The 10,920-nt window shown below is 43.4% G+C and overlaps 1 protein-coding gene across 1 annotated transcript in view; it reads left to right on the top strand.

Annotated features, from left to right (window-relative positions):
• LOC130533295 (transmembrane protein 121) overlaps positions 1-1,932 on the top strand; it is a 2,999-nt gene extending 1,067 nt beyond the window's left edge. Inside the window, exon 1 of the mRNA XM_057046552.1 lies at positions 1-1,932. This exon is cut by the window's left edge and continues 1,067 nt beyond it. Within this exon, the coding sequence (XP_056902532.1) occupies positions 401-1,351 (951 nt within the window). The 5' untranslated portion in view covers positions 1-400 and the 3' untranslated portion in view covers positions 1,352-1,932.
• Positions 1,933-10,920: the final 8,988 nt, after the last annotated feature.

The following is a 10,920-nucleotide window of genomic DNA, read 5'->3' as shown; positions in this document are numbered from 1 at the left end:
TCCTCCTCTTCCAGTAGCAGAGAGTCCACCTCTCCAATTTTCCTGCTGTGCTTAGTTGTAAATTCTTCGCACACACCGAGGTTCACTCCATTTTTCCCAAAGTGCACCCGCGTGTCCACAAATCATTTGTCAGTAAACATCATTTTCTAAATGAGGGCTACTGTCTGCGCGGCAGGTGGCTCGGCATGCACGCTTTGATTAAAGCGAGCTGAGTGGATCCGATTAATGCGTCCTGGATTCTGGCCAAAGGAAAAAAGGGGAGGGGAACGCCGCTGTCTAGCGTCCCTGTCAGGTCTGTCTGCTCCCTGGACATACTAAGCACCCTCCGCACTCCCTTCTCAACGACACTGCCCCCCCCATCCCACACACACACACGCACCTTTTTCTCATCCAGGCAAGGATGGTACCTCCGCCCCCCACCAACAAGCCCCATGTGTGCCTTTCCACCTTCCTGATTATGAGCAGCATGGCACTGATCGATGCCTACCTGGTGGAGCAGAACCAGGGGCCACGCAAGATTGGCATCTGCATCATGGTGATGGTGGGCGACATTTGTTTTCTAATTGTGTTGCGATACGTAGCAGTGTGGGTGGGCGCTGAAGTACGCACAGCTAAAAGAGGCTACGCCATGATCCTATGGTTTCTGTATATATTTGTGTTGGAGATCAAGGTCTACTTTGTGTATCAGAACTACAAGGCTGACAGGAAGAGCCTAGATGCTATTTCAAGGAAAGCCTTGACGCTGCTTCTATCCATTTGCATCCCCGTGCTCTTTGTTGTACTGGTTGCTATCGACCATATGGAGTATGTTCGCGTATTTAAGAAGCGTGAGGAGATCCGTAATCGTCTCTTCTGGGTGGTAGTGGACCTGCTGGACATCCTGGACATCCAAGCTAACCTATGGGAGCCTCAAAAAAAGGGGCTCCCTCTGTGGGCAGAGGGCCTGATGTTCTTCTACTGCTACATCTTACTGCTTGTGTTGCCCTGCGTGTCCTTGAGCGAGATCAGCATGCAGGGCATCAACATAGTGCCCCATAAGATGCTCCTCTATCCCATCCTCAGCTTGGTCACCATCAACATCATCACTGTTCTCATCCGAGGGGGGAACATGCTTCTTTACAGGGACGCCAGGGTGTCAGGGATCCTCATAGGGAAGAACATCTTGGCCATCATCCTCAAAACATGCAGTTTTGTGCAGTACAAGAGACAGTTGCAGAATGCTTCCACCAAATTCGGGGTGGAGCTGCAGAAAAACTCAGTGGCCCAGGCACGTCTGGCCCCTGCTCCTTCTCAAGTGGTCGTGCAGGACCAACCGCCACTTCCAGAAGTGCCAACTTGTGAACACACATGATGGAACACTGGGTGGAAGTTTCAGCATTAAGCTACTGTTTATATCCCTCAGGATGCCAGCAGTGCACAACCCTTCACAGCTTTTAGGACACTCACAAAACAACGCACACGTCTAGAGAGGATACATCTGTGATGTCATGGTGCAAAACAGATCACCATTTGTGACTCTGGTCCAACTTTTTCCCATTAAATTCTGTTCATGTGTATTTTTTTCTAATTGTGCAAAAGAAAAAACAACAAAATGAAGAAATGATCCTTTCAGATCTATTTTTGAAAATGCGTTCACTGTAAATGTAAACTCTGTGTGCTGTGGTGTGTAATTCTGTTGCTCAAATGTTCTCAGTTGAAGGATTTATGATGTCAAAGACAGAGGGAGCAATCAGTGCGAGAAAAATGACTGAAAACAAAGAAAAGAGTTAGTTTTCTCTTGGAAGAAGAGCGTTTTATACTGTAGGTCATTCTTTGATACACTATTGTGTTCAACATGAGAAGCATTCCGACTCTTTTACTGTAACTGGGCTGTAAATTCAATTCAATTGTTTACTGGTCAAATTCAACAGACATAAAAAAAGTCCCCTTTTTTTGGTTCTATGGTTGATTTTTAGATCACGTAACAACGACGTGGATGTGTGCTTGTGACTCCATCCTGCTTAAATGTCATCTTTATTTGTTGTGAATGAACATCTGAAGCTTCCTGTGCAGTCAAGAGCAACTTGTGAGAGTTGGTAAAGGTGCTGAAGGGATAAAGGCAGACAGATGAATATTCACCCATTTAAAAACCCTAACCCTAACCTAACCCTAAGGCAGACAGATTAATATTCACCCCTTTAAAAACCACTGCAGAGAAAACTTTTGATCGCGTCTTGACTTCAACCAAGGACAGATGGAAACCATTCTTTAAATCTCCATCACTGTTGTAAATACAAACACACCCTAACCCCTAATACTAAACCCTAACCATAACCCCTAATACTAAACCATAACCCCTAATACTAAACCCTAACCCTAACCCCTAATACTAAACCCTAACCTAACCCCTAATACTAAACCCTAACCCCTAATACTAAACCCTAACCCCAACCATAACACACCCTAACCACAAACTAACCCTAACTTTAACCTAACTCTAACCCTTTTTAAAATCTCCATTACTGTTGTACATACAAACACACCCTAACCCTAACCCTAATACTAAACCCTAACCCCAACCATAACACACCCTAACCACAAACTAACCCTAACTTTAACCTAACCCTAATCTAAGCCTAACCCTAACCCTAAACTAACCCGGACCTTAACCCTAACCCTTGAACGAACCCTAACACCAACCCTAAACTAACCTTAACTCTCACCCTAACCTAACCATAAATTAACCCTGACCCTAACCCTAAACTGACGCTAACCCTAACCCCCTAACCAACACACGTCCTCTGGAGTAAAAAAAGTTGTTGGAACAAATTCAGATTTTGGGCTACAGGTGCAAATAATTTGACAGCATTATTTTAAAAATTAACCCCATTTTTTCTGTTTGGTCTTTTGCACTCATAGTCCCGATTACTTCCTGGGGCCTTTTCTTTCTAAAAAGAAAAGACAATTACAGGAAGAAGAAGGCACAAGCCTGCACAAGGCTCTCACATTAGCAAATGCAACATCCTTGAAAATAAATGAATGGAAAGAAACCAGTATTAATATTTGGCAACTGATTTCACGTTATTTTTTTACTATATGATCCAAATAAACTGAAATAACTTTTAATCAATAAGACAAATGTGTGTGTTTTCTGTTCAAAAACAGGAAAGAGATAGGAAATGGCAGCAATCAGGCACCCCCCACCATGTAATCCCATATTTTACCCCCCTGAAATTCTACAGGCTGGCTACTATATTTAATGAATGTGTTTAAACTATTTCCTCTTGCACAGAAAACACGAAACTGTGGTGAAAAGGAGCCAGGTGAGGCAGACAGTACTCTACCTCACAGGAAGGGGGGGTGTGTGAGCTCAGAATTTTTAACCAAGTTTGGCTTTACGAAACACATGCGCTATGTTGTCAACGTGCATATGATGATTATATGGTGATTAGCAACGCTGTTGGATTAATACGTTTGCAAATGTGACTGAAAGAGGCAGAGCCTCATCGGCCAAAAAGCTCATTGTACATCACTGCTGTGTTAGGGCTAGGGTTAGGGTTGAGGTTAGGGATAGGGTTACGGTTACGGTTAGGGTTAGGGTTAAGGTTAGGAATAGGGTTAGGGTTAAGGTCATGGTTAGGGTTAAGGTTAGGGTTAGGGTTAAAGTATCAAAAGGAGGAATGTGAAGACAGAAAAGGAAATGGACCGTGAAGATTGCCAACGTCATCTCCCAAAGTTGCTGTAGCCTCAGCTGTAGATGCTTTTGTTAGAACTTATATTCATGACCGTGGAGTGGAGAGATCTTCAGCTGAGGACAAAAGAGCCTCATTTGAGAAACAATATCTTTCAACATAACTTGTGTTTTGAGGCAGCTGAGCTTTCTGGCAAATGGCATCACGCTTGGCAATAGGAAGCTAAATTCAGGATTTGGTCCCGTCTGAATGTCTCAAGATGAGGAAAAACAATTGGAATTTGTGGAACTGTGTCTGTAGTTGGATAAGCATAGACATTTATTGTTTTTCATCATAGTGAGACTGATTGTTCTTCAAAATGGGGCCTTGTGAAAATCTCAACTCATTGGACAGCAAACAAGGAAGAGAAAATGCAAGATAGGAAAACTGATGTCGAAAGAAACAACTTAGACACCAGATATTGACTAGAGTCTTCTCCAGGAATATCCAGCTTAGGGAACAGGATTCACAGCATTTATTAGAAAATATGCAAAATGACATGATTTTCATGACTCAACAGGTCCATTTTCATAGCCTGAGGGTGTTTTTGATGGAGAGTAGAATATAATTAAATATTAGAGAGATCTGCATGCTTTATCTGTGAGGGAAACATCGACAGGGAAAATACCATTTGAATTAATGTCAAGAATGAGATGAGGTTGATGTGTGATGTAATGATGCTTTCTTTAAAAGCCCTACAGCTTTCGACTGAGGGGCAACTTTTCTCCACTACAGTTTATTCTCACACATTGGACGTGTGAGAACAGTTTTAAGACGTCATCTCCAAAGCCAGTGTCTTTTGTTTTTTTATTAATAACCTGGGAAGCCTCTAACCCTAGCCATACCCCTAACCCTCTAACCCTAACCCTCTAACCCTGACCCTAACCCTAACCCTCTAACCCTAACCCTAACCCTCTAACCCTAACCCTAACCCTCTAATCCTAACCCTAACCCCTCCTCGCTCGCCACATTAACACTGACAAAGCAGATCGTACCAAGCAAGACAAACGACTGCAGGAAACTCACAGACGGGCCTCCGGGAGTCTTCCAGGAAACAAATGCATGGTTGATGAAAGGTGGGCAAGAAAATGGAGTGCATCCAGCATTGATTGTCTGGAAGGTAAATTACATCACATGTAATCGGAACATTTTCTCAAAACAAATAACTTTTGCTTCCATCAAGGATGGGAAAGTGTGTGATGCTGCCATAGTGTGAATAATGCTTGTGCACAGCAGCAGCTCCACGTGCCTTTAAGAGAGAGAAGCGGTCCGTTCACATTCTTAATGACTGCTTTAATCTGAAATTAGCATGCTGTGCACGAGTGCAATTTACATGAGGGTCAGAAGCTTATTGGGCTCCATTTAATTCCCTTTAAACGTACAGTGCAAGCATACCCATTTTCTAAAGCTCTGCAACATTTTACATACTTGAGCAATTTTTGCTGAACAGTCACAATCACCACTTGTGAAAATTATTCTGGAATTTTCCCACACTCATTGCATTATGGCCAGTGTAGTTACTAAAGTTTCCTCATGTAGAATCACTCCAAAGGGGGCATTAATATTATACAGAGGAGCTACGGTCCTTTGGCTACCTCACTCATGCAGTTTGATGGGGATTACCAAGATGTGATGTGATTTATGAACAACAGGGGATCAAAAGTGTGACTTATACTCACAGCCCAATCGTCCCATCAGCCATCGAGCTCTGCTGGCCCAGAAGGGAAGGGTTAGGGTTAACCCTAACCCTAACAGGGTTAACCCTAACCCTGCCACCAACAGCATGAATTGTTGAATGAAATATGGATCGATGGTTCTATTGGGGTTAGGGTTAGGGAAGTCTGTTTAGAGCTGAAGGGTTAGGGGTTAGGGTTAGGCAAGTCTGTTTAGATCTGAAGGGTTAGGGGTTAGGGAAGTCTGTTTAGAGCTGAAGGGTTAGGGGTTAGGGAAGTCTGTTTAGAGCTGAAGGGTTAGGGGTTAGGGTTAGGGAAGTCTGTTTAGAGCTGAAGGGTTAGGGCTTAGGGAAGTCTGTTTAGAGTTGAAGTTAGGGTTAGGATTAGGCAAGTCTGTTTAGAGCTGGAGGGGTATTTGCACTAATTCATTACACTGTGAAAGAAAAGACTGGCTCTTACATATTTGCGTGTGAGTCTGTGTTTTATTTATTCTGTTAGGCTTTTTATTATTGGATGTAATGAATATTATAATTAGGATATCAAGAAACCCCCAGGGCTGCTACCCGAACCACCAGCATGAATAAAAAACCCAATAACTGCAGGCACATCCTCCTATTGCTACACACCCCAGCAGCAGTAATGCCCTGGATTTCATGGGAGGAGACCTACCCCTACACTTCTGCCACAAATCTGCGGGAATACTGACTCGAGTTGTCAATCAATCAAATCCCTGGGAAGATGAACAGATCGTGGGATTTTAGAGATATGCCTCTTTGGAAGCAGCCATAGCTTACGAGCAAAAAGCCGCATTATTGAAGTGTATCTATTAAATCTAAATTGCAGTCCTTCATAGTTTAAAGATATATTGGTAATGTTGCTATTAACAAATAGAGAAGACCAAACTATGTTTAGGGGGGCATTTAATAACTAATGGACACCCAACCCTATCCTAACCCTATCCTAACCCCAACCCTATGCTAACCCCAACCCTAACCCTGCCCTAACCCTATCCTAACCCTTATTCTAATCCTATCCTAACCCTGTCCTAACCCCAACCCTATCCTAACCCTAACCCTATCCTATCCCCACCCTAACCCAACCCAACCCTATCCTAACCCTACCCTAATCCTATCCTAACCCCAACCCTAACCCAACCATATCCTAACCCTATCCTAACCCTAACCCCAACCCTATCCTAACCCTAATCCTAACCCTACCCTACCCTAATCCTAATCCTAACCCTAATCCTATCCTAACCCTATCCTAACCTAACCTAATCCAACCCTATCCCCAACCCTATCCCAACCCTATCCTAACCCTATCATATCCCCAACCCTGTCCTAGCTAATGGTGCAAAAATGAAAAGGTTAAAAATGATGATTTTCATGCCAGAAAACAGCGATGCTAACCCTAACTCTATCCTAACCTCAACCCTATCCTAACCTCTGTGTAAATTCTCAGTCATCCAGGTCATTGTATCCAAGGTAGCGAAACGTCTTCAAGAGAAGAAACCCAGTCCAGTTGACAGAGAAAACTACCTATCCTAACCCTAACACCAACCCTAACCCCAACCCTATCCTAACCCTATCCTAACCTAACCCCAACCTTAACCCAACCCTATCCTAACCCTAACCTAACCCCAACCCTATCCTAACCCTATCCTATCCCCAACCCTAACCCCAACCCTAACCCTCTCCTAACCCCAACCCTATCCTAACCCTATCCTCACCCCAACCCTAACCCCAACCCTATCCTAACCTAACCCCAACCCTAGCCTAACCCTATCCTAACCCCAACCCTATCCTAACCCTAACCCAACCCCATCCTAACCCTAACACCAACCCTAACCCAACCTATCCTAACCCTAACCTAACCCCAACCTTAACCCAACCCTATCCTAACCCTGTCCTAACCCTAACCCTATCCTAACCCTAACCCTATCCTATCCCCAACCCTAACCCAACCTATCCTAACCCTACCCTAATCCTATCCTAACCCCAACCCTAACCCAACCATATCCTAACCCTATCCTAACCCTAACCCAACCCTATCCTAACCCTAATCCTAACCCTACCCTAATCCTAATCCTAACCCTAATCCTATCCTAACCCTATCCTAACCTAACCTAATCCAACCCTATCCCCAACCCTATCCTAACCCTATCCTAACCCTAACCCTATCATATCCCCAACCCTGTCCTAGCTAATGGTGCAAAAATGAAAAGGTTAAAAATGATGATTTTCATGCCAGAAAACAGCGATGCTAACCCTAACTCTATCCTAACCTCAACCCTATCCTAACCTCTGTGTAAATTCTCAGTCATCCAGGTCATTGTATCCAAGGTAGCGAAACGTCTTCAAGAGAAGAAACCCAGTCCAGTTGACAGAGAAAACTACCTATCCTAACCCTAACACCAACCCTAACCCCAACCCTATCCTAACCCTAACCTAACCCCAACCTTAACCCAACCCTATCCTAACCCTAACCTAACCCAACCCTATCCTAACCCTATCATAACCCTAACCCCAACCCTAACCCTATCCTAACCCCAACCCTATCCTAACCCTATCCTCACCCCAACCCTAACCCCAACCCTATCCTAACCTAACCCAACCCTATCCCAACCCTATCCTAACCCCAACCCTATCCTAACCCTAACCCAACCCCATCCTAACCCTAACACCAACCCTAACCCCAACCCTATCCTAACCCTAACCTAACCCCAACCTTAACCCAACCCTATCCTAACCCTGTCCTAACCCCAACCCTATCCTAACCCTATCCTAACCCTATCTTAACCCTAACCCTATCCTATCCCCAACCCTATCCTAACCCAACCCTATCCTAACCCTACCCTAACCCTAATCCTAATCCTATCCTATCCTAACCCTATCCTAACCCCAACCCTAACCTAACCCAACCCTATCCCAACCCTATCCTAACCCTATCATATCCCCAACCCTGTCCTAGCTAATGGTGCAAAAATGAAAAGGTTAAAAATGATGATTTTCATGCCAGAAAACAGCGATACTGGATTAAAGAAGTCTGCAATGATCAAAAAGAAAATATTATGGGAACATGTGCTAACATGAATGTTGGTGTCTCTTTAGCTCCTGCAGCATCTTCATCACCCAGCAAAAAGAAAATGTTTCCACATTTACATTTAAATTTCCTGAATTTCATAGGAAATTGGAATAAACATTTCCAATTTTTCATGTATTTCATAGGGATCCACACAAAGATGGTCAGACCAATAATTGTTTTCCTGCACTGAAGTGTGGTCCCTCATATTCCTGAGGGACATGAGCAGGACCCTGTTACCAGTCATGGATATTATCCCTATTTTTCCGACACAAACCAAAGCCATTCATCCAGTTCGCTGTCTCTGAGCTTTGGACCCTTTGCAAATCATTTAATGGACCTTGTTTTTCGCATCACTTTCCACGGAGGTTTTTGATGGGCACTGATCTTATCGCCACCCTAAAGGTCCTGGCAGCAGGAGAGCCCCTGTGTGGAGATAGATCTGAGTTGGAGGCTGTCTGTTGGGCAGTGCCAAGCAACCGGCTGTCTGTAGGATTTAATCACACCTGTAAATCACCGGCGAGTCTCTGCTCGACCAGCCAGCCTCATTTCAATCTCTCCACAAATTACAGAGCGCAGGCAGGGTGAAAGAGCAGAGCCATAAAGGCCCCCAAAATAATCATCCCCTGCTACTATTTATCTTTTGCTTTCATTTATTAACATAAATTTGACATCTGTCACCAAAGACAACAGAAGTGTGACAGCCTTGAAGAAAATTGACAGAGATTTTTTACTTGCCTGGGAAAAGGCAACATGATGATTTAGTACCTAGAGATTAATCCAACAGTCCAGGAAGGGGGGCCATGAAGGCCAGCCCTGCAGGGCTGTAAAGGAATCATCAAAACGGTTCATTCTTCTTTCTGCACAAACCCGCAGGACAAATAGTGACAGATCATTTTCTTAAATTCCTATCATGTCCTACTGTCGTAGTTTACCTGTGTATTTACTATGGATAAACACATTTACAATGTGCCTCTGCTAAGGCAGTGTCACAATAATGGTGCAACCTGCAACAGTCCAACAGAAACCAAAAGCAAACAGAAAGTCAGAGTTAATCAGTATTCCAAAGGAGCAGCCCCATTATTAGTGAACTCATGCAAGCATCCACTTTGTCAAATAGCTTTAAATTAGGGCTTTCCATTTCCATGAAGGCTGTCGTAAAGATTCATATACATTCTGAAATGGAACTACTCATGTGCATTGAGATGCTAACATTGCTCTCAAATTTAGGATCCATTTAAAGTATGTATGGGAAATGTGTGCGAATCAGCACAAAATGCAGGTCCCTCGTGTTTACATGTACACAGAGCTCATCGTGCAGCGATGGAACATGGAAGCACATCATGTCTGGAATAAACCACATTGAAGCAAAAACAGATGCAGACAGAGGCTCTGAGGATTTACGTGTAGATTTAAGTGCATATATTCAAGTTATGGACTGACTCACCAACAGGTCTGCCAGCATTGAACAGTCAGATATGAAGATGCATTTATTTGCTTTGCCCAACCTTGACAATATAAAAAAGCAAATTTTGTGTCACACATAATCAGTTAAGATGACAGATCTCAAGGAGCCAAGAGTTTTAAAGATTTTTTTTTTCCTTTTTTGAAAGAAAATGCTGTCTTATTACCAGTATCCCACCCTTGCTGCTGGCCTTGGTTTCTGTTAAAGCTCTGGGACCATCGCGCCTCTGATGCCATTGGTTCTGTTACTGTTTGATGGTGTTTTGACGTTGTCAAGCCCGAGTTGGTCCATCAACAGTTTTTTCCCCTTTTCAGGAAAAATGATACTCTAGATAGCAAGGAAGGAAACATTACTCATGAAAGGCCCAAAAGGATGCTGCTGGTCCATTTTTCTGCTCTTATTTCTGGGGTTAATATTCTGTGCTTTTTTAAAAAGAAATAATGTTCCTTCATGTGAGTGACTGATTAATAATTGAAAAGGCTCCCTTGCATGGGCCCTAAGGTTATTGATTTCTACATATCCTGCAACTTGCTATACAAAAGAAACTGGGCCCTGCAAGATGCTGCTCAGTCCGACTGCCAGCCCAGTCAGCAAGGTTACCTTCAGAGGAATGTGTTCATGAATAGGCATGTGCCACCGATCCTCCATCCACCCTGGTGTTGACAGTGCAAGCATGCAAATCCTGTTTCCTGAATATCCATCAAATACATCAATCAGTCACAGACATTAACAAGAGCAGAAATTAAAGGATGGATTATAAAGCTCGGGCAACACCATCAATCACAAGTGTTTCAGAGCTATTTTAACCCCACTTAATGGGAATTCTTTCCCTACTTGGGCTTTTTGTTCATCTTTATGCTGTAAAAATGCAACAGCAAGTTCCTGATTTACATGTTTAAATGGATTTATGAGACCACACCTAATATGCAACCAAGGGGTTCTTGTTTTGGCTCCTCAAATTAAATATTCCGTGTATTTACATATGATGTAC

This window comes from Takifugu flavidus, chromosome 11 (genome assembly GCF_003711565.1).
Source record: "Takifugu flavidus isolate HTHZ2018 chromosome 11, ASM371156v2, whole genome shotgun sequence".
In the NCBI taxonomy this organism is placed as follows: domain Eukaryota; kingdom Metazoa; phylum Chordata; class Actinopteri; order Tetraodontiformes; family Tetraodontidae; genus Takifugu; species Takifugu flavidus.
The sequence above is the reverse complement of the archived record's forward strand: the minus strand, read 5'-3'. Positions and strand labels throughout refer to the sequence as shown.